General features: G+C 39.1%; 2 protein-coding genes across 2 annotated transcripts; one reads left to right on the top strand and one right to left on the bottom strand.

Annotated features, from left to right (window-relative positions):
* Positions 1-11,478: 11,478 nt before the first annotated feature.
* LOC134663624 (uncharacterized) lies at positions 11,479-14,038 on the top strand. Its single transcript, XM_063520042.1, has 3 exons — positions 11,479-11,636; positions 12,725-12,924; positions 13,861-14,038. The coding sequence occupies exons 1-3, from the start codon at positions 11,526-11,528 to the stop codon at positions 13,970-13,972; spliced, it is 423 nt and encodes a 140-aa protein (XP_063376112.1). The 5' UTR covers positions 11,479-11,525; the 3' UTR covers positions 13,973-14,038.
* Positions 14,039-14,779: 741 nt separating this feature from the next.
* On the bottom strand, positions 14,780-23,854 carry LOC134663623 (dnaJ homolog subfamily C member 7). The gene is made up of 8 exons (XM_063520041.1): positions 23,688-23,854; positions 22,179-22,429; positions 21,625-21,823; positions 20,597-20,735; positions 19,902-20,019; positions 19,111-19,528; positions 17,900-18,078; positions 14,780-17,148 (listed from the first exon to the last, which is right to left on the bottom strand). The coding sequence occupies exons 1-8, from the start codon at positions 23,753-23,755 to the stop codon at positions 17,036-17,038; spliced, it is 1,485 nt and encodes a 494-aa protein (XP_063376111.1). The 5' UTR covers positions 23,756-23,854; the 3' UTR covers positions 14,780-17,035.
* Positions 23,855-23,866: the final 12 nt, after the last annotated feature.

The raw sequence follows: 23,866 nt of genomic DNA, 5'->3' as shown, positions 1-23,866 counted from the left end.
TCTTCTTATCTTTTTAAATATCGTAGTAAATATTAGAAAAAGGCCTTATTAATTTAGTAATGAATTTTTTTCTGATGGTCGTTTCCGAAAAACCCCGTGAAGCACTGAACGGCAAGCTCTTATTTGGAAATGTTGAGAAGTTTACTCTGCTAAACCTGGCTATTTTGTATTACTAATACCCTGTACTTTAGGCATATCAAACGATATTTTTCCTACATACCTTTGAGAAAGAGAAAATCAAAGTAAAACGAACTTAATTTTCTCTCCGAAGCAAGTGTCAATTTCTACGAAAATCTACTTAATATTGAAGTCATTTTCATACTCAAGCAATCTGCAACGTTTGCTTATACTGTTGGTATACATTAGTGTTTATGAAATTCTACTATAATTTTTTGGCAATTTTTTGAAAACTACTCTATATTACCGATGACGCGCGCTCGCCAGCTCAGTGCCGCGGCAGAGCTTGTACAGGCAGGACGTGTGTCGGTCGGCTCCGCACATTTTCAACGGCGACGACGAGGTTTTTTATCATTGTGTGCGGCGGGCGCCGTGTAAAACGCTATACTGTGTGCGTGTAAACCGCAACGAGAAACTTTGATCCTAGCACTGTTTTTATAGTATTATAATTTATAATGATACAGTTTAATAAACTACCGGACAGGATTAAAAATATTTGAAACGACCTGACATTCTATATGTATTTATTTGACTCAAGATAGTACTTAGGGTCTGATGATGGAGCCGGAAGGTGGTCACCGGTACCAATCAACCATGCAACTAAACCACTTCGTGTTTAGGCTCGTTTTATTCGTCTTAACAAGATCTTTGACACAAAATAGTACTCAGGGTCTGATGATGGAGCCGGAAGGTGGTCACCGGTACCAATCAACCATGCAACTACACCACTTCGTGTTTGGGCTCGTTTGATTCGTCTCTACAAGATCTTTGACACAAGATAGTACTCAGGGTCTGATGATGGAGCCGGAAGGTGGTCACCGGTACCAATCAACCATGCAACTAAACCACTTCGTGTTTAGGCTCGTTTTATTCGTCTTAACAAGATCTTTGACACAAAATAGTACTTAGGGTCTGATGATGGAGCCGGAAGGTGGTCACCGGTACCAATCAACCATGCAACTAAACCACTTCGTGTTTAGGCTCGTTTTATTCGTCTCAACAAGATCTTTGACACAAGATAGTACTCAGGGTCTGATGATGGAGCCGGAATGTGGTCACCGGTACTAATCAACCATGCAACTAAACCATTTCGTGTTTGGGCTCGTTTGATTCGTCTCAACAAGATCTTTGACACAAGATAGTACTCAGGGTCTGATGATGGAGCCGGAAGGTGGTCACCGGTACCAATCAACCATGCAACTAAACCACTTCGTGTTTGGGCTCGTTTGATTCGTCTCAACAAGATCTTTGACACAAGATAGTACTCAGGGTCTGATGATGGAGCCGGAAGGTGGTCACCGGTACCAATCAACCATGCAACTAAACCACTTCGTGTTTAGGCTCGTTTTATTCGTCTCAACAAGATCTTTGACACTGAAGATACACAAGGTATGATTATGGAGCTGAAAGGTGGCCGCGGGTACCAGTCTATCATGTAACTGAACCACTTCGTGTTTAGGCACGTTTTATTCATCTCAACAAGATCTTTGACACAAGATAGTACTCAGGATCTGATGATGGAGCTCGAAGGTGGCGACGGGTACCTGTCTATCATGCAGTGTTGGCATCAATCTGAACTAAATCAATCCGGATTGATCAATCGAATTGACGCGTCAATCTGAATTGATTTAATTCTGATTGACGCGTCAATCCGATTGAATCAATTGGAATTAACGCATCAATCCTCAATTCGGATTAAATCAATTCTCAATCTAGATTAACCTAGGGTCCCTTTCCCTTCCCTAAGATTAGTTTTCAAAGGTGTCCTTTTTAGGGACTTACTTACTTACTTAAAGTCGATATCTGAGGTTCCCAGAGGTTCGAAAACATGTTCCTGATGTCAGTATTGACTGATGTCCCTTTTAGGGGCATTTTTCGAAATTGGCCAATTACGTTCATATTCGTAATCGATGTCGACCATAGGTCCCGAAAAATGTTTCTGACGTCAGTATTGAAGGATGTCCCTTACATTTCGGGACATTTTTTTAAATTGATCGTTGGCACTTTAAAACGATATCTGAGATTTCCAAAGGTTCCGTAACATGTTTCCGACGGCAATACAGACGGAGTTTCCTTTTTTTTCTGGACATTTATGGGACATTTCTTCCAATTAACCGATTGCGTTCAAAATCGATATCTGAAGTGCCCAAAGGTTTCGAAACATGTTTCTGACGGCAATACCGAGAAATGACCTTTTTTCAGCAGGGTGGCTTAATGCAGGTAGTAAAGTAAGTACGCGGCTAAAGTGTAGAATCTAAATATTGCCGTTGAAACCATATTTTGCACCTCAGATATCGATTTTGAATGCAATCAGTCAGTTTCAAAGAATGTCACTAAAATGTCCCAAAATAGGACACCTTTCAATATTGCAGTTGAAAAAATGTTTAGAAACCTCTGTTTACCTCAGATATCGATTTTAAACGCAATCGGGTAATTTCTAGAAATGGCCCAAAAAAGGACATCTCTCAATATTTCCCTCGGAAACAAGTTTCGAAACCTTTGGGCACCTCAGATATCGATTTTGAACGCTATCGGTTAATTTCAAGGAAAGTCCCGAAAATGTTCCAAAAAGGACATCCTTCATATAGCCGTCGGAAACACGTTTCGGAACCTTTGGTAAACTCAGACACCGCTTTTGAACGCATTTGGTCAGTTTCACAAAAATGGCCTAAATAAAAGCACATTAGGTAGGTACATACAAAGTAATCGTCAATCCGAATTGACGATTGAGGATTGACCGATCAATTCGAATTAACGATTAGTAATCGTCAATCTTCAATCAGTAGATTTAGAATTAGTTTCGTCAATCGTCAATTCGAATTGATCGGTCAATTCTCAATCGTCAATCGTCAATTCAAATTGATTTTTTGCCAACACTGCTATCATGTAACTGAACCACTTCATGTTTGGGCTCGTTTGATTCGTCTCAACAAGACCTTGGACACAAGTTAGTACTCAGGGTCTGATGATGGAGCTGGACTGTGGCCACGGGTACCAGTCTACCATGTAACTGAACCACTTCGTGTTTGGGCTCGTTTGATTCGTCGCAACAAGATCTTTGACACAAGATACTACTCAGGGTCTGATGATGGAGCTCGAAGGTGGCGACGGGTACCAGTCTATCACATAACTGAACCACTTCGTGTTTGGGCTTCGTGTTTGGTTTATCACCTAGTGTCAAAGATCTTGTTGAGACGAATCAAACGAGCCTAAACACGAAGTGGTTTAGTTGCATGGTTGATTGGTACCGGTGACCACATTCCGGCTCCATCATCAGACCCTGAGTACTATCTTGTGTCAAAGATCTTGTTGAGACGAATAAAACGAGCCTAAACACGAAGTGGTTCAGTTACATGATAGACTGGTACCCGTGGCCATGGCCACCTTTCAGCTCCATAATCAAACCGTGTGTATCTTCAGTGTCAAAGATCTTGTTGAGACTAATCAAACGAGCCCAAACATGAAGTGGTTTAGTTGCATGGTTGATTGGTACCGGTGACCACCTTCCGGCTCCATCGTCAGACCCTGAGTACTATCTTGTGTCAAAGATCTTGTTGAGACGAATAAAACGAGCCTAAGCACGAAGTGGTTTCGTTGCACAGTTGATTGGTACCGGTGACCACCTTCCGGCTCCATCATCAGACTCTGAGTATCACCTAGTGTCAAAGATCTTGTTGAGACTAGTCAAACGAGCCTAAACATGAAGTGGTTTAGTTGCATGGTTGATTGGTACCGGTAACCAACTTCCAGCTCCATCATCAGACTCTGAGTATCACCTAGTGTCAAAGATCTTGTTGAGATGAATAAAACGAGCCTAAACACGATGTGGTTTAGTTGCATGGTTGATTGGTAATGGTGACCACCTTCCAGCTCCATCATCAGACTCTGAGTATCACCTAGTGTCAAAGATCTTGTTGAGATGAATAAAACGAGCCTAAACACGATGTGGTTTAGTTGTATGGTTGATTGGTAATGGTGACCACCGTCCAGCTCCATCATCAGACCCTGAGTACTGTCTTGTGTCAAAGATCTTGTTGAGACGAATCAAACGAGCCCAAACACGAAATTGTTTAGTTACATGAGAGACTGCATACCCGTGGCCACCTTCCAGCTCCATCATCAGACCCTGTGTATCTTCAGTGTCAAAGATCTTGTTGAGACGAATCAAACGAGCCCAAACACGAAGTGGTTTAGTTACATGATAGACTGGTACCCGTGGCCACCTTCCAGCTCCATCATCAGACCCTGTGTATCTTCAGTTTCTTGTAACTTGTTCCTTGTAAATAAGCGAGTACCTATAATTTCTTTCGAGTAATATACGTTCATAAGTACGAGTATGGGGCTATTCATAAATTACGTCGTTTCAAATGGGAGGAGGGGGGGGGGGGGTCTGGACATCGGATGAAGGTAGCATGACGTAGGAGGAAACAGAGTCATCCGAAGCATGATTTTTGGATGATTTGAGGGATGGGGGGGTCAAAAATAGATGACGTAATTTATGAACAGCCCCTATGTACATTTGCACTGCATTTAGTATTTTCGTACTTACCAAATAACAGTTTTAGGACTTTATAAGTTAAGTACAGTTAGTGTTGTTATGGTTGATTTCAATATGCTTCGCGAAGGATCAAGAATGTTTAATCCATCATTGTAGTGCGAGTGTGGTAGAAGGGATCGGAATACTGAGCTCGCACGGCCTGCCGCAGCGCGTAAAATACCTAAACTCGCTCAACCCCGAAATGTAATAGCACTCTTAACCAAAATAATCCTTATGATGAATCCTTTCGACCGGTATAATAAAACTACAGTTCGATTCCCGGTTCAACCATGTAATTATTTAAAAATCTATGAATGCAGTTTAAATGGTTTTTTAAATTAAAATAATGTCTTTCAGCAAAATATCCTATAGAGTCTGTGCGGAAAGAGAAGAGTCGTGGCAGAAACGGGAACTAACATTTTAAATTTTATATGGCAATCAAACCTTTGACACCTGTCTTGTAAAAAGTAAACAAACTTCTGTCATTGTATATTTTTATTTACCCTTCTATTTACCCTTTGACCGCCGTTGTCCGGTATAGAAGACAACGATAGAACGATACGCTGGCGCCGTCGTCTTGTATACAAGACACAAATTCAACCACTGAGTTAATGTGAAAATAATAACAATTGCAATTTCATTTACACTCGTGTTCATATTTAAGGTCTTTGTTTTTTCATTTATTTGCTTTTTAAGCCGCTATATAAATCCCTTCTTTTATAATAAGGCATTTAAAAAAATTGCTCCAATTTTCAACATTTTTCATGTTCCTCGTCGCCGTTGTCTTGTATAAAAGACAGCTAGGGATGGGAATGTTAACTCGATATGGGAATTTTTAAAGTAAATATAAAGTCAGAAATATGTTTTTATCTAAGTATTTGAACACTTGTTAATCGCCAATTTTTTTCAACGAATAGTAGGTAACTACTTACTAGAATACGTAGAACGAGAGTCAGATAGGCATAACTATATTTAAAGTTCAGGTAGCTTCTTTAGCTCTATAAAGTAGAGCCAGACAAGTAAATTTGCCATTGTAGATTGTGGACTATTTAATTGCAGAAGAGATAAATAAAAAAAATAATTGATGTTATTTTATAGCTTAGTGGGAAGGGATACACCGCAGCGACCGCTTCGCACAAGTGTGGTACAGGGACATACCTGTTTATCAGACTTTACTTTTATTGTTATAACATTGAAGTTAATGTGTAATTTTTTTGTAACAAGTCGTTGAACGTTTTTTTGATAAGAGTTTACCTATAGATTAATGTAAACCAAACTGAAATTATAATGATAAATTCTAATTCCGGAATAATATCTTCACTCATTAAAAATTCAACCCACGTGTAATTTTCACTAAAACAGTTCCGGTATATTGACTTTATCGACACATGATGCGCAGCTTTAACGTTACGCCAATAAAGTTTACGTACCGACAAGCGCTTACGCCGTTGACCTAGAGACTATTATTACTTGATCCGCGCGGAAACAGTCCTTGTCGGTCTGCATTGCGGGCAGTCCATGGGCGCCGTTGTCTTGTATAAAAGACTTCTCGTACAGCCTAGTGCGGCGATATCACGTCTTGAATCGACATTGTTTAGTGGTTGTTTTTTATGTTAAATCCCTATATTTTAAACATTTTCGGGTGTAAAACATATGTTTAATTTTGGCAATTTGGAATGAAATTAAAACAGGATAAGAACAAAGCTAAATTAAAAAGATTTTTACCATAATATTGTAAATATCGATATCACTATTTGCAATCCCTAAACTTTTTATTAGTTGTTTACTTAAAATTTGCTCTGGCGTGTGAGTGAGCGTCTTTGCGGACTAGGTCCGGCGGCCAAAAGGTTCAAAAACCGCAAGTTTTATGTATAAATATTTTCAAAACACGATAAAACCGTACATAAAACCACAAGGAAAATTATATTTAACATTGTTCGGTTTTGTCAGCGGGAAGAAAACGGCTAAAAGCCGACTATCGACTTACAAAAAGTCGCGGAACGTGTTTCCGCTATTCGCGGGTATTGCCGGGTATTGATGTTGTATTTAATATTAAATAATTACCCATTTAATAAGCCCCCTAAGTAACTTGTCTCCGGTACATAATCGGTAAGTGTATTCATTCAAAATATATTAATTTTCATAAATATGCAGGTCATTCATGATCTTTAAAATAACGGACAAATAGTCTTGATACTTGCCATTTAATGCATATTTATATGTAATTTCTTTTTCAGGATTGTGTAAAAGTACCTACGGTATCTCGAATAAAAGACCGCTAAGTAGGTGATATGCAAGAATTCGTAATCTACGTGCCGGATTCAAGCACATCCAGTTCAGATGAAGATAGTTCTATGAGTGTCCCTGGTTGTTCTGAAGCTAGCTCAAACATAAGTGACATTGAATATTTTAATTCAGAGTATTCAGACTTCGATTACAAAGAATAAAACTTTTTCTAATAAAATATTTCTTTTTTTGTAGGTTCTGTTAGTTACGAAATTATATTTCATATTTAGCAGTGACTTTTCGGCGAAGTAAAATATCGTGAGATGGGAGAACCGGACATATCCCAATAAGCAACCTACTTATGCACTATTTTTATTCATATTCATATTTATTATTAATAATGTACACATACATTAAATATTATAGGACATTTTTTTTTACACAAATTGACTAAGCCCCACGGTAAGCTCAAGAAGGCTTGTGTTGTGGGTACTCAGACAACGATGTATGTAATATATAAATACTTAAATACATAGAAAACAACCATGACTCAGGAACAAATATCTGTATCATCATATAAATAAATGCCCTTACCAGAATTCGAACCCGGGACCATCGGCTTCATAGGCAGGGTCACTACCCACTAGGCCAGACCGGTCGTTACAAGTTAACTTTACAATGAGTGAAATATATCCCAGATAAAATTACAGTTCTATTGCCCAATTTCTACCCGATCTACCCGGTTTTAATAACTGTTGGACTGTACAGATTAGGCAGTACATAAATGAGACTCTGATCTTGTTTGGTACTAAAATTACAGTTGTATTGGGCAGATTCTTAACTAGTTTTAGCAGTTTTGTCAATCGCACTGTCACTTTTTAGTATCTGAGACATAGAAACAAGTGTGTTTTAAAAAGAAAACTAGTGCCTGCGCTAAATCAGAGGATTGAGTTGACGAGCCGACACCACCACCAGGCTCCGTTTAGTAAGCCGTGGTAAAAAACCGGAACAAAAGGGATTCAAGTATCATGACCTAACCCTTTGACCGCCGTTGTCCGGTATAGAAGACAACGATAGAACGATATGCTGGCGCCGTTGTCTTGTATACAAGACACAAATTCAACCACTGAGTTAATGTGAAAATAATAACAATTGCAATTTCATTTACACTCGTGTTCATATTTAAGGTCTTTGTTTTTTCATTTATTTGCTTTTTAAGCCGCTATATAAATCCCTTCTTTTATAATAAGGCATTTAAAAAAATTGCTCCAATTTTCAACATTTTTCATGTTCCTCGTCGCCGTTGTCTTGTATAAAAGACAGCTAGGGATGGGAATGTTAACTCGATATGGGAATTTTTAAAGTAAATATAAAGTCAGAAATATGTTTTTATCTAAGTATTTGAACACTTGTTAATCGCCAATTTTTTTCAACGAATAGTAGGTAACTACTTACTAGAATACGTAGAACGAGAGTCAGATAGGCATAACTATATTTAAAGTTCAGGTAGCTTCTTTAGCTCTATAAAGTAGAGTCAGACAAGTAAATTTGCCATTGTAGATTGTGGACTATTTAATTGCAGAAGAGATAAAAAAAAAAGATGTTATTTTATAGCTTAGTGGGAAGGGATACACCGCAGCGACCGCTTCGCACAAGTGTGGTACAGGGACATACCTGTTTATCAGACTTTACTTTTTTTGTTATAACATTGAAGTTAATGTGTAATTTTTTTATAACAAGTCGTTGAACGTTTTTTTGATAAGAGTTTACCTATAGATTAATGTAAACCAAACTGAAATTATAATGATAGATTCTAATTCCGGAATAATATCTTCACTCATTAAAAATTCAACCCACGTGTAATTTTCACTAAAACAGTTCCGGTATATTGACTTTATCGACACATGATGCGCAGCTTTAACGTTACGCCAATAAAGTTTACGTACCGACAAGCGCTTACGCCGTTGACCTAGAGACTATTATTACTTGATCCGCGCGGAAACAGTCCTTGTCGGTCTGCATTGCGGGCAGTCCATGGGCGCCGTTGTCTTGTATAAAAGACTTCTCGTACAGCCTAGTGCGGCGATATCACGTCTTGAATCGACATTGTTTAGTGGTTGTTTTTTATGTTAAATACCTATATTTTAAACATTTTCGGGTGTAAAGCATATGTTTAATTTTGGTAATTTGGAATGAAATTAAAACAGGATAAGAACAAAGCTAAATTAAAAAGATTTTTACCATAATATTGTAAATATCGATATCACTATTTGCAATCCCTAAACTTTTTATTAGTTGTTTACTTAAAATTTGCTCTGGCGTGTGAGTGAGCGTCTTTGCGGACTAGGTCCGGCGGCCAAAAGGTTAATGTCGTACTATAATCACGTGACCAGTGTTGTCAGCATAGCAAAAACCATAAAATAGCACTGGCGCGCCCTCAAATCCCACGACTCTCTTTCCGCACAGACTCTATCTACGATATTTAAAGTACTTTCTCTTGATGTCCCATAGACTCGGGACGCCCTGTATACACCAAAGGTTTCCGTACTTTTATTTGACCCGTTTATTACGGCTACTTTTAAAAATAATTATAATATGTCATCTTCTTCTTCTTCTTCCTTGTCGTATCCTCATGGCTGAGGGACGTGACGAATGTGGACACTTTTCACCAGCGCTCTCCAAGCCACTCTGTCTTGGGCCCAGTGCATGCTAGCCTGCAATGTGGCGTTTGTCTCTGACGTTATTCTGTCCGCCCAACGCGTGGCCATACGTCCACCCCTACGCCTCCTTGCCATACGGCCAGTAATAAGGAGCTTTTCCAGGCTATCTGGCCCTGCCCTGCTCAGATGGCCGAAGAAACCAAGTACACGTTGGGAGCAAACAGTGGAGAGCCTCGTTGTAATGTTAAGTTCGTCGAGAATTGATGCATTTGTACGGCGTTCAGTCCATGAGATCCGGAGCATTCTCCGCCAGCACCACATCTCGAACGCATCTATCCTGCGACGGGTTTCGGTTTTGATGGTCCAGGTTTCGGACGCGTATAAGAAGATCGAGAAAACAAGGGTCCGCATTAGTCTGATCTTTGTTTTGCGGTTTATGCTTCTGTTATCCCATATTTTCTCGAGTCTTTTCACCGCAGCTTTGGCCATCTGTGCTCTTCTAACTACCTCTGGGCCGCATTCCCCATCGTCACTTATTTGAGATCCCAGGTACACAAACTTGTGAACCACCTCCAGATCGTGCAACTCGTATGTTCTCTGCGCTTTACCAGGGCGGTCAATAAACATCAACTTCGTCTTACTTCTGTTGATTTTAAGACCATACTCATTGCTGACGAGCTCAATCCTTCGCAGCAACAGTGCAAGTTCGTTTTCAGAGGCACCTATTATAGTCGTGTCATCTGCAAAACGGAGGTTACTGATTTTTTGGCCACCAACCTGGATACCCCCCTCCCAGCCTTCCAATACCCTTCTCATTATGTGTTCACCGATGAGATTGAACAGCTGCGGTGACAGGATACAACCTTGCCGCACTCCTCGTTCAGCTCTAAAGGGTTGTGACACAGTGTCCTCTATCCGCACTCTAGACTCGCTGCTCAAGTATAGGTTTTGCACAAGAAAGATTAGGTGCTGCGGTATCCCCATTTCGCCCATTACTCCGAACATTTTACCCCAGTTGATGCAATCAAAAGCCTTTGCGTAGTCAATGAAGCACATAGCCATAAAGACGTCGTGCTCTCTGCATTTCTCAATCAATTGCCTCACGTTGAGTATTTGCTCCCGAGTACCTCTACCCCTTACAAATCCTGCCTGCTCCCTGGGTATTTGCCTGGCAATATAGTTCTCTAGCCGCTTGTTCAGGATTCGCAAGAAGACTTTGCTGGCATGTGATATGAGCGATATGGTGCGGTAATTTTCACATTTGCGCGTAGAACCTTTCTTGTGCAGGGGTACTACTGTGGATTCGGTCCAGTCCTCGGGCCATACGCCTGTTCTCCAGACCTTCTCGCAGATCTTGTGCATGATTTTCCGCCCTTCGACACCTATACTTTTCAGCATCTGTGCCGTTATGCCATCGCTACCGCAAGCATTGAGCTTCAGCATCTGAATAGCTGATTCGACCTCACTTAGAAGAATGTCTGGTTCCTTTTCTACGTAATCCCTTGGATTTGTGTCTTCCTCAATGGTATCACTATACAGCTGCTGACAGTATTGCCTCCATCTTTCTAGAACTGCACTTTTGTCCATTAGTGTGGCACCATTCTCGTCTTCAATTGTCCATTGTTTCGGTTTGAATTCGCCAGCGAGTAGTTTAACCTTCTGGAACAAGTCCCGCGTGTGCGCTGTCTGTGATGCTTTTTCTAGATCGGTGCATATCCTATTGATGTAGTTATTCCTGTCTTTCCTACAAAGCCTCTGGATCTCACTATGCAGTTCCGAGTATCTGGATCTATCCTGATCGGAGTGCAGGCCATTTTCTTTGCAAACTTTCCTTTCGTTGTATAATATGTCATATTGACAGTTAACTGCCATTTTTGGGTTTTGTATAAGTATTTTATTAGCAGTACAATACACATTATTTCAAAATGGTGCGAATGGGCACAATTAAATGGGAGAAAGCTCAACGATGTGCCCCAGTACATAATATTATTTCTTCTGATTTCCCTAGATATAATCCTCAACCCTGGAAATTTATGGTAGGTAAATATAAAAATATCATACACCGATCAACTGATATAAATAAATAGTAAAGTTGCGGTCGGTCGATTTTTTTTTGCGCTAGGTTATTAGATAATACAATTATATATATAGGGTATAAATTTAATGGGCGGTAAATACGTACGAGTATTTACCGCCCATTAAATTTATACCTTTGACTATTAAAGTGGGGAATAGAATTCCTTGCATTCTTGCCGCATTTCTGACGGATAAAACCTTTTGTGGCTAGTGTACGTTAATAAAGTCGAAAAGTGCTCGAGTGGAGACCACGGACTAGCCAGCGCAGCGTAGGACGTCCACCCACAAGATGGACAGACTACCTTGTTAAGGTCGCCGGAAGACGCTGGATGCGGGTCGCTTCCAAGTTCAGCAGTGGACGTCTTAGGGCTTGTGCACAAATCACGCGAGGTTCAATAGGGGGAGGGGGCTCACGAAAAAATCACTATAGATCACGTTGGGGGAGGGGGATATAAGGAAACCTCACGTGTATTTTTCTACAGTGAACGAAACTAAGAAAAAAAAACCTACCACATGAGTAGATACTTTTTCTCGGTTACGTTAAACATAAATCTTCACTCTGCACTTCAAAATAGCGAGTCTAAGTATTTAACGAAAATAGAAAAATAAACAATATTTTCTATATACAATACAATACTATTTATCTTAAAATTAGGTCGAATGAAAAAATTTCGAAAAAATACACGGGAGGTTGTGTGGGGGGAGGGGGGTAGCCAAAAACCTCACCAAATATCACCAAGGGGGAGGGGGGGCCAAAAAATAGCCGAAAACACCTCGCGTGATTTGTGCACAACCCCTTATGGCTAAGATATGATGATGATGTACGTGAATAACGGTTTTATAGGCGTCCGTACCTATATGTTGCCACCGTTATTAACCGCAGTTGCTTCCAGCGTGGGAACACCTCCAAGGAGTTCGTGCAATCAGTGGTCAGAAGAGCTTTGGATGCAGGCAGCGCACGAGCAAACGTTTGTCTCTGATCTCCATCCTTTGGGGAGGCCTTTATCCAGCAGTTTCGGCTGATATGATAATTATACATCATTTACAGGAGGGTCAATCGCGCATAGGATGGCTGCTCTCGTACGAATACCAAAGAATGTGGATTGCTGAAAGAGACCTCTGGAAGAAACGAATGTACCCTGAGAATACTACCTTTAACGTTGACGTAGTGAAAAGTTACGTCTTGAGCTTCAAGAATGCGCAGCAGCCGCCAAAACCCGAGAAAAAGAAAATGTTTAAAATGAAAAAGTAAGATTTATACGTACCTAACCTACTAAAAGATAGACTATAATTCCCCTTACAGAGCCCCAGACAGCCCCCTTTTCAAATTGATGGCTTTTTCTCTGTTTAGACTTCACCTTCAAAAAGAATGGTAATTACACTTTCAAAAAAATACCTATAGGTATATATGGTCATGACTCCGTTGAGGTGCGAAATATGACTAGACTGATGTTGTTACTTTTGTTACACTTAGTTTTAGTTATAGTCTGTATCTTTAGGTATTTAAATAAAAGTAAACAAAATCTACCCTCAAATGGATGGCTCCTTTAGCTGGTTGAGGGTAGCTGAAAACATTAGTACATGATCAAATAATGTAGGTAAAGTTAGGTCGTTCAGTGACGGACCCAGGCGGTTTTGTATTTGGTTGGTTAACCAATAAACGTTTTAACTACCATGTAGGTAACTAGTAACTACCCGAAAATGTACAAATTATTTTTTTACTTTTATTTAAATACCTAAAGAGTAAAGATACAGAGTATAGTAGTAGACCCGTTATGTTGGAATTGATGTCTGTTTTTGCACGGTGCATGTTGATTCATATCTCACTTTTTTTAGAGTAGGTAGCGGTAATGTTGTATTCTCTTAACGACTTTCAATCACCAATCGTCTGTCGTCATACTTCGTCGTTAAAGGTCATTTTTCGCGCCTCAATGAATTACTTTGACAAGCCGAACGGAGCCGAGAATGCCCGAAAGGAGGAGTTTCGCCCCACTGGTCGGGTATTCACTTTGCTATGATCTTTATAATTTGGGGCATTATCTATAAAAAGGGACCTTATTGTCGATGGCGCTTACGCCGCACAGCGTCGCGCGGCATTGTATTTATATCGGAGCATCGTTAATAATAGCGTAAGCGCCATCGACAATGAGGTCCCTTTTCATAGATAACGTCACATTTGTTCAGGTTTGAAGGTATCGGCAGTAAGACTACAACTAAACGCCCCAAAGATGACAAAGCGATGAACTACAAGAAAGATCTGAAGAATAAGAAGCCTGAGAAAAAAGAAGACGCCTGAATATTGATTCAATTTTCGCTAATTACTGGGCGGTATTTTTACTACCACGAATGTAAGAAGTTAATGAAATAACTGTAACTCTAGTGAAATCTGTCAATATACTTAGTTGTTCTCTTCTATTCCATTGGGTGAAAACTAGTGAAAATATTTTATCTTTATTTTTTATTTATAACTTTATTGCAAAAAATAATAAAATAATGTACAAATGGCGTACTGGCCTAATGGCTTTGGCAAATGGCCTAATGGCTTTCTCTACCAGTCAACCATCTGGCCAAACAAATCCATGTAAAAATGGTGCAAAGAGAAAGAAGATATTTATTAGAACTACTGCAACACTTGATAAAATACATATTAAAGTACAGAAATAAAAATACTATGTAATTATTTTTATAGGATTTTTTCGGAAATTTTATACGTTATTTTAAGTTTTCTATCAATAAAACCATCAAACTGTATGTAGCTCGTTTCTGTTTGATAATTCACCGCATTCTTGAAACCATCTCTCGGTTATAAATTAAACTCAAAGAAATAGAAAATGAAGAAAAGGTCAATTTAATTTGAACCCTTAATTCGGAAACATAAAGTTAAAATTCGCCTAAATCCACTGACGGTTATTAGAGACGGTGGTGGATCCTATTGTACAGAGGGACCAAACTTTTTGGTGAAAGTCGAATGTAATTTGAACCTTAACCTTGGATTGATAAGGTTGAAATTAAATTGACACGTTTTTTGTGGTCGATAAATCGTACCGTACTATGCCTGGAAAAGCGTCAATGAATTTAAAATACTATGAAAATGATTAATAAGTACAATCCACATTTGGCGTAAAACTTTATTTCTAAACCGTACCGATAATAAAATGAAGTACAATTATCAGAGTTGGCATTCTTATATTCGGCAACAACAGCATAGATGTTGTTTCGTTAGACGAAGGACAGTCAGCAAGGTCAAAAGACTCTGCATTTATTGTGCCAAAGAGAATAGAGTGTATAGAGGCGGATTGTCAAAGTAAATTATGTAGCCACTGTAAATTTACTGCCACCTTTCGACAACATAAATCTGTTAGAACGCCATTTGAACTTTGCTCCGTATTCTTTCACTGATATGTGTTAACTTATTAAATCTTAATATTAACGCCATCTACTCGGCCATAGGTATGGTGCAATCTTCTCGAGCGATGGCGCCATAACCTTCAGCCTACTCTCGAGTGGCGTTAATATTAATATTTAGTACCTAAGTTAACACATATCAGTAAATAATGATCAAAGTCAAATAGCGTTCTAACAGTTTTAATCGTCTGTCGAAAGATGGCAGTAAATGTACTGTAACTACATAATTAACCATGAATGTAACGCTCTATTTCAAATTCTCTTTGATTGTGCCCACTTTTGATGTTGCTGATTTTATACAATATTAGGCCGACCACTGACTAACAGGCCGCCGGACGATATCGGCCTGTCAGTTAGGACAAAAATTTTACAGTTCCGAACAACTGACCGGCCGTTATCGTCCGGCGGACTGTTAGTCAGTGGTCGGCTTTAAAACCGAACAAGTAGTTCAGATGGTAAATTATGACACCAACCAAGTTATAAAAGCGTTACTTTGTACTATAGGTACTTGTAATTATTTGAAACAATCCCATATAACATGCTTTAGTGTTATCTTACCTGACATCTCCCAACGCTCGATGTAAATTCATATGATATCAGGACGTCTAGCACATGTTGCCGTAAAGTGCGCGACTTGATACATGTAGTCGCGCGAGTCTTGGTAAAACGTGCTAGATGTGCTGCTCAGTACAATCAGCTTCAAATATACAGTGACGACCTAAGTGGCTAAATATATCTTAACACATCACATCAATATAATACTAACAAGCATATGAATCGATATATTTGGCCGACAGTATTTATATGAATGCTGACTGTACATACATCGTTTTCTTATTTAATGTTAGACGAACACTTTCAATAAAATAAATCTATCACTTGCTATGACTTTACAGATTTTTCGCCTAATTATATAGTTATAATTTTTATATGAGGGGCCCATTTCATGAAGGTCTGTATTGTTGTCAGACATATAAATATAACAATGTAATATAAAATGAGAATAGAATGAGACAAACTACACATGATATTATAAAAAAATGCAAGGTACAGTTCTATTTCTGATCTACTAACAGGGCTACATATGCATATCAAAAGGGTTCCAATAACTATCAAAGAAAACAAACCATTATTACTTCATATGAAGAATGAAAAAAGTTACTTAACCAAATCAGTCGATAACATTACTATCTCTATATTATTAATTAATTATGCGATTAACATTAATTTGCCATTAACCATCTTGTTATTAAAAGGGGTTAATGCATCCCATATATTAAGGGCCATCCCACAATGGCGTCTCCTGAGCGTCGGCGTCTAGCCAAATCTATGGCTGCTGTTCGAGGCAACGTTGGCGCAACTGCGCCATTTTCCGTAACGTTGACTAGACGCCGACTCTCAAAAGACGCTAGTTTGAGGTCTCTCTATACTTCATTTCTTTAGCATTAGAAAAAGACTACGCGATCTTGACGTGTCTTTAATTTTTTTTTTAATCAGTAACTATTACTTATGAAAGCAAAAGAATGTAAATAATCGTTACATATTTGCTGTGACTTATTTTTCAACATTGTTTGTCAAAATAAAAGACACGTCAAGATTGTTTACCTTTTTTCTAATGCTAAAAAAACGAACTATAAGGGCATTGGATACATTCGTGATTACAAATATTGCAGGTACTAAAACGCAACACTATTTTTGTTAACTATAAATATAAAATATGATTAATTTTTATCAGAACGTTACACTCCACACATCATAATTTGACATTGTAAATGTTCGGTTAGTGCTAAATGACGAGTAGGTATAACTATAATAAAACAATCAAAAGAAACGTGGTCGCTACACGATCAAACAAAGTGCACTAATTTGGTTGATATAATTTGGAATGGCATTGTATTGAATTAGTAATTTTGTGTATCTATCTGGGACATTGTTTCGTTAGTTTCCCTATAGATTAACCGAACTGGAAGCTAAATGCGGATCCAGGGAAGCCCCCTCCCGACTGGAAGTCAAAGTGTTGGCCCCCGCGGTTGAAGAAAGTCTGGAACACTACGTTCGGGTCGATGTCTGCAACAGAAATGTCAATAGTCAATTACCGCTTTCTTTCTCAATTTCTTTAAAAAATACAAATACATAAGACATAACATATGAATAAGAGGGATATCCTTGTATCTCTGAAACCAGAATGATATGAAGTCTTAGAAATGGCGACTTGCAAAACTGCATACCCACTTAATAAATTGATTCTATTTATCAAGTAGGTATGCACACTTTGGCAGCTGTGTGTACCAATAACCATCCTTCGGAAAAGCGGGCATGATGATACAGTATGTGTACGTAAAAACTAGCCAAGTCAAATCCTGAACTTTAATTATATCCCAAGCGAACTAGAACTTGACATGTATGTAGATCTCAATTCTTTATCTGGCGAAGCCAACAACGACGCATACCTATTCTTAATATTGAACTTGGCTCTCATTTCATATTTATGTTTTTGATGGGATTCTCTTTGCTTGAACATTTTTTTTTCTCTTTCGATGTTATGACAGCGAGGGATTCGGCGAATATTCGTGATGGCGTTTCTTTCATTTTCTTTGTGTAGGGAGAGACGCCATTATGAATATTCGCCGAATCCTGATATGTGTGGCCGCAAGAGTAGACAAGCAACTTTGTATCCGCAACTTTTTTTTGACTCTGTCGCACTCAAGTGTCGAAGTCAAGTGCGGACAAAAAAAAAGTTGCGGAGACAAAGTTGCTCGAGCGCGCCTACTCTAACATAAGGGGAGCAGTAATGTGGAGTAAAGGAGGTAGCACTAACCGGCCATGCCGCCGCTGTCGTCGTCCATGTCGTGGCCGTGGTCGTAGCGCGCGCGCTTCTTGGGGTCGCTGAGCACGCCGTAGGCCTCGCCCACTTCCTTGAAGCGGCGCTCCTGCTCGCGCCGCTCGCCCTCCGGCGCGCCCGCGTGCCGGTCCGGGTGGTGCACGAGCGCGCGCTTCCTGAACACATTCAATTAACCATTTCAACGCCACAGCCGGCAATTGACGTCAACGCAAAAAAGCCATAAAAGCCGGCAAAATCGTGACAACGACGCCATAAACGGAATTTCGCGTCGATCGTGTTTTGATGAAAATCTACTGAGAAACACCCCAGTTTTAGGTTGGCATTATTTATTCACAAAACTAAATTTTACCCCCGTGGCGTCAGTGGCACGGCAAATGGATGCGCCGTTTGGCGTTCAAAAGGCTAACATGCCTACTTTTTGTGCCATTTTTAAGCAAACGGGTTCTCATTGTCGATAGTAAATAAGGCGCTTCCGTCATTAAATCGCTTCAAACACTTTACTTCTGTTGTCCTAACTGGAATCCTAACTAAATATTAAAAATATGTACTTCCTGGTTTGTGCAGTCAGACTCCTACTAAATGCGGTCACACTTTTAGGATTTAGGACTCTGAATTAAGCAATATGTGTGAGTAGCTTTAGACTCGATTAGCGATCCACCTTATGGACGACCGATAATTTGGTATTTTCACAGTCTGTGTTTTTGGTGTGTATGTTAATTTTTAACCGACTTCCAAATCTCAAAGAAGGAGGTTATCAATTCGGTTGTTTTTTTTTTATCAAGTAATTTTTCCCAGACATGCTATTCGAAATTTTGTTGTATTCAGGTGAAAAATCATGTTGGTGCTTCGTTAATATGCTCATAGTTAACTTCTAACTACGAGAGTCCTGTAGACGACCCCTAGGAGCCTAGCCAAGATGACAATCGTTAATAGAAAATACCAACAGAAACTTAAATAATGTATAAAGTTTCAATAGAAATCCTAATCTTTGTTTAATTTCTATGTGATCACTACACCCATATAAGGAACTTTAATCAAATCTTCTAAATCAAATTTTAACTCTGCAAGCATGTCACTAAATACGTATTCAATAGAATAGACAAATAAACATACCTACTACTTATTTAACTTTTATATCTAAGTAAAATTATTTGAAAATTTACGTCATGATGTTAAACATTCCATACCTGTAAGCCTTCTTAATATCATCTTCAGATGCACATTTCTCAACCCCAAGTATTTTATAATAGTCTTTGCGTTTGGACTTCTTAAGAGCAAGTTTGGCCTCTTGGAGTAACATTTTGTTTTCTTTGCTTTTATCAATCTTGTATAGTCTCTCATAGTCCTTGACTGCCTCCTCGAACTCTCCCAGTTCTGTGTAGCACTTGGCTCGGCGGAGAAGGGCTTTCACATAATTTTCATCTAATTCAAGAGCAGCGGTGCAAGCCTCGGCGGCTTCCTTGATTTGGTTGAGTTTGGCGCACACTGTGGCCTTGTTGAAGTAGAGCTTAGCATTGACGGCTCTGTTGTTTTTGTCGATGGTGAGGGCTTCGTTGTACAGGGTAAGGGCTTGCTGCCAGCGGCCCATCTTGAACGCTTCATTTCCTGTAAAGAGGGATATAAAAATAACAGTGCAACGCCATCTATAACAATGCTTGCATTTTTTGTCACTTGAATTTTTAAGAAATAATAATAAAAAATAACATTGCAACAAAGCCATTGAGACTTCTTTTCCACACGCGTGTTGTTACGATGCTGAACTGGATTTCTGGACATACCAATAATCATTTCTATTCTAACTGTACTAAATATAAAGAATTAAATCATGGCGGACGCCAGCCGAATGTTGAACGACCATTTATTAGCTTAGACGACGAAGTTTATTAGCTTAGACGTCAAAACATGTCACAAAGTTGCACATTAGCAGTTCTGATACTACTGGTGCTGATAAAATATAATATAATATTAATCTAATTACCTTCCTCCTTCTTTTGCTTGAGAAGTTTAGCTTTCTTATAAGTCTCCATTGCTTTCTTGTGATCGGGTGCAAGACGCAACACTTGTTGGAAATGCTTGAATGCCTGGTCATCCTTGTCCTAAAAAAAAATGGTTTATGAATTGTGTCCTGAAGTTTTTCCGACCCTTAGCCATATTTTATAAGTTTTTGAGGCTATGAGCATGAGCACTTTTACTATGGAACCAATCACGAAAATAAAATCGGCTGGTCTGTAAATTTTGGGTGATCAGATGTCGATGTTTCCTATGGAAAAGTAGAATATATTATTGCTATTTCTGGGTCGGTCAGATGTTAAAATTTGTTCAGTATGATGTTTAACTCTCAATATTGCCGTCGAGTACTAAAAGGCAGTCTTCTTTGAGCATTTTGTTTACAGAAGACTGACTGCCTTTTAATATCCCAAGGCCGTTTCTGGCAGAATAATTAGATAAGGGCTGGAAAAACACCCCAAATATCTAGCCCCCCCACATCTAGCGTCTTTCGAGCGTCGGCGTCTGTCGGCGTCTGGTCAGCGCTATGGAAAATGACGTCACTGCGTCGACGTTGCGTCGAGCAGCAGCCCTAGAATTGTAGACGCCGACGCTCGAAAGACGCCAGATGTGGGGGGGGGGGGGGGCCCTAATACAAATTGTTGTATGTATGTGATTAGTACAAACCTCAAAATATAGACAGAGGCCACGCACAAATATGGCCTCTGCGTCCAAACTGTCATGTCTGATCATGTCATTAGCAATTTCTTGTGCTTCTTGGCAGCGTCCAATCATAGCCAAGCATTCTGCTTTGGTCAATTTGGCCCTGCAATAATAATATTATCCGTATACATAAAATTGTTCATGAACTAAACTCTTGTCAACTGTAATTTCGTGATAGCGAAGGTAGGGATTTCTTGTCATAAATAAGCAAACATGAGAATAAGAAACATATCGCCATAATTATATATTCAGAGAGAAGGAGGAAATCTTAGTAATCATTCAAAGGATTCCTCCTTCTCTCTGAACTATAGTGGGGATATTTATATTCAAACATTTTGCATAATAATTTTCAACACAACACACACTTTTAGTTTAAGTAGAACCATACGGTTTTCAAAGTCAGAATAAACTTGTTGAACCTTGCGTGCAATTAAATGCGCCGCATTTTTTTTGACCGCGAATTTTGATATGCTCGCCTCACGTCCAGTAGTTGCTATAACAACTGCTATCATTTGTGGTGAGGCACTTATCAATTCACTGGAACTCACATTTTTTTTGGTTTCCTCACATCATTTTCTTTGCCAAAATGTTAATGAAATAATAAGGCAATGATATTTTGTTCAATATTTTGATTGTTGTCTATATTATACTCTGTATCTTTAGGTATTTAAATAAAAGAAAACAAAATCTACCCTCAAATGGCTCCTTAAGCCAGTTGAGGGGAGAAGAAAACATCAAATAATCTAGGTTAAAGTCAGGGCGTTCAGTGACTGATCCAGGCGGTTTTGTAATTGTTGGGATAGCCAATAAATGTTATTACTACCCGAAAATTTACAAATTTTTTCTTTACTTTAATTTAAATACCTAAAGATACAGACAATAGGTATGGACTAAAACCATATCTACTTATATGTTAACAGGTGGTAATAACAAGACACACTGGTCAGTCGAAACGCAATAGATAAAACTAGTTCAAATCTGCAAATAATTACTTGGAGCTGGATGGACTGTAGTCGAGGCAGCGGTCCATGCAGAACACAGCTCGGCGATAGTCCTCAGCCTCCATGGCGCGCTGGGCATCCTCATGCAGCCTACGCAGAGACTCCAGCGCGCGGCGCTCGCTCGTTGCGCAGTCGGCGCCGCCCAGCTCCGTTGCACTGCGTACGGCTTGCTCTCCGCCTGAGATGTCCCCTGTAAAAATATAACACAAAAAATGAATTTCATGCAGGAAAGAAACAACACTACAAACCAAAGTAAAAATCTTTTAATTATATGAAATAAATTCTAAAAATGAAATAAGGTACAGTCAAAATTATGTTCCAGGCACTGCACAATAGTTATTTGTTTTACAAGGGGGTAAAGTTGTTGTTTAACTTCTCATGCTAATATTGATACTCGAGCAATCGAAAGATTCCAAATTTGAACCATGAGCATAGCATGTATATTGTGAGACCTTAAATATTGTGAAAAAAAAACTTAAGCACTTTTTTCCTGTTACTTTCAATATTCTGGAAAATATATACATCTAATTTATATTTGTTCTTACCAAGAGCTATGCAGCATTTTGCAATTCTGATGTATCCCTTGGTGAATGTTGGATCCAGCACGACAGATTTCTGAGCATCCTCCAGGGCCTTCTTGTACATGCCCAGCATCATGTAACAAGCTGATCTGTTGCCGTAGTAAGAGGCATTCTCCGGGCATAGCTGAATGGCTTCATCGTACATAACAAGAGCACCCTTGTAATTTTTAAATTTGTACAAGTGGTTGCCACTCTCTTTCTTCTCCTCAGCCAGACTGAAATGTGACAAGATCAATAAATAAATGATATAGGATGTCAGTCCAATTTTACACAGATCAATCTAGTCCAACGGTAAGCTCAATAAGGCTTGTGTTGTGAGCACTAGACAACAATATTATACATAGAAAACATCCATAACTCAGGAACAAATATTTGAGGATTTGAACCCGGAACCTTCTGCTTCGAAGGCAAAGTCACTACCGACTAGGCTAGGAAGCAGTCAATAAATGTTTCTTCATTTGTAAACAAATAATGAACAAATGCAGTTGAATCTAACTTATAAATCTTGTAATAGCGTCAGCAGGCCTTTACCCAAACGGGATCCATACCTCAAGAAAGGAGGAAAAACAATAACAGCGTAAAAACATATTTGAACCGAACATAAAAGAAATTGTAAGTTATGTAAATAAAGAGGCTATAATAATAATAATAAGCCTGACATCGTGCTGATAGATCGATCGCAGCGCCGGGCTGTGCTCGTCGACGTCACCATCCCCCATGATGAGAATCTCGTGAAGGCCGAGAAGGACAAGTCCAGCAAGTACCTAGACTTAGCTCACGAGATAACCGCCATGTGGGATGTTGACTCGACGATCATTGTTCCTATAGTCGTGTCAGCGAACGGTCTCATAGCGAAGAGTCTCGACCAACACCTAGAGAGACTCTCGCTAGGTGGTTGGATCAAGGGTCAGATGCAGAAGGCGGTAATTTTGGACACGGCGCGTATAGTACGTCGATTCCTCACTCTGCGGCCCTGACCACCGGCAGCTTGGGCCCTGCCCCGCTGCCGGCGGCACCCTAGGTTAGGTTTTTTATAATGTGTTTATAATTTTTTTTTTATTGTTTGTAAGTGTTTTTATATTTTACTTTTATATCCATATTATAATTAACCTAACTTAAGAAGAAAAATAAATAAAGAGTATAATAGCTTCATCTGTTGATCAATTACTATAACAGTAACACATTGCTATCAGCTGTACAACTTGTTTATTAACAGAGAATTGGCTCCTTGTTAAAAAAAGGTCGACGGTATATTTTGATCTATGCAAGTAGGTCAAATGTCAAGGTACTATAGCCACTTACTCCTACGTTATTGGCACGTTACAATCTAATTCATGTGCTCATTAAAAATCTAGCTAAATAAAGAACACTTGCGCTCAGCAAACAATGCATTCTTTAATCAATACCAGATTCCGTACATTTTGGTTGACAAATTCTAGGTAACTTATATGTATAGATCGCATTTACTTTTACCTTTCTGGACTTTTAGGAAGTAAATCATCAATTGTAAGGTCCGCATCCACTATTTCCGATTCTGCCATTTTTATTTTTTATAATTTTCGGAATATTTTTGATACAAAGGTCTCCTTTATTTTGACGACGGTTCCACAAAAGAAAGACCTAGGTCGGTGTGCAATCGGTGTGATTGTCAC

The sequence above is a fragment of the Cydia fagiglandana genome, chromosome 4, assembly GCF_963556715.1.
Source record: "Cydia fagiglandana chromosome 4, ilCydFagi1.1, whole genome shotgun sequence".
Lineage (NCBI taxonomy): Eukaryota > Metazoa > Arthropoda > Insecta > Lepidoptera > Tortricidae > Cydia > Cydia fagiglandana.
Note: the sequence above shows the minus strand (reverse complement) of the source record. Positions and strands in the feature narration are given on the sequence as shown.

Excerpts from the sequence above, each read along its gene's own strand:
- LOC134663624 (XM_063520042.1), top strand. The coding sequence starts at position 11,526 with ATGGTGCGAATGGGCACAATTAAATGGGAGAAAGCTCAACGATGTGCC. Across the intron at positions 11,637-12,724 it reads CTCAACCCTGGAAATTTATG|GAGGGTCAATCGCGCATAGG; the intron begins GTAGGTAAATAT and ends CATCATTTACAG. Across the intron at positions 12,925-13,860 it reads AAAATGTTTAAAATGAAAAA|GTTTGAAGGTATCGGCAGTA; the intron begins GTAAGATTTATA and ends ACATTTGTTCAG.
- LOC134663623 (XM_063520041.1), bottom strand. The coding sequence starts at position 23,755 with ATGGCAGAATCGGAAATAGTGGATGCGGACCTTACAATTGATGATTTA. Across the intron at positions 20,020-20,596 it reads GCCTCTGTCTATATTTTGAG|GACAAGGATGACCAGGCATT; the intron begins GTTTGTACTAAT and ends ATTTTTTTTTAG. Across the intron at positions 17,149-17,899 it reads CGACAGCGGCGGCATGGCCG|ACATCGACCCGAACGTAGTG; the intron begins GTTAGTGCTACC and ends TTTCTGTTGCAG.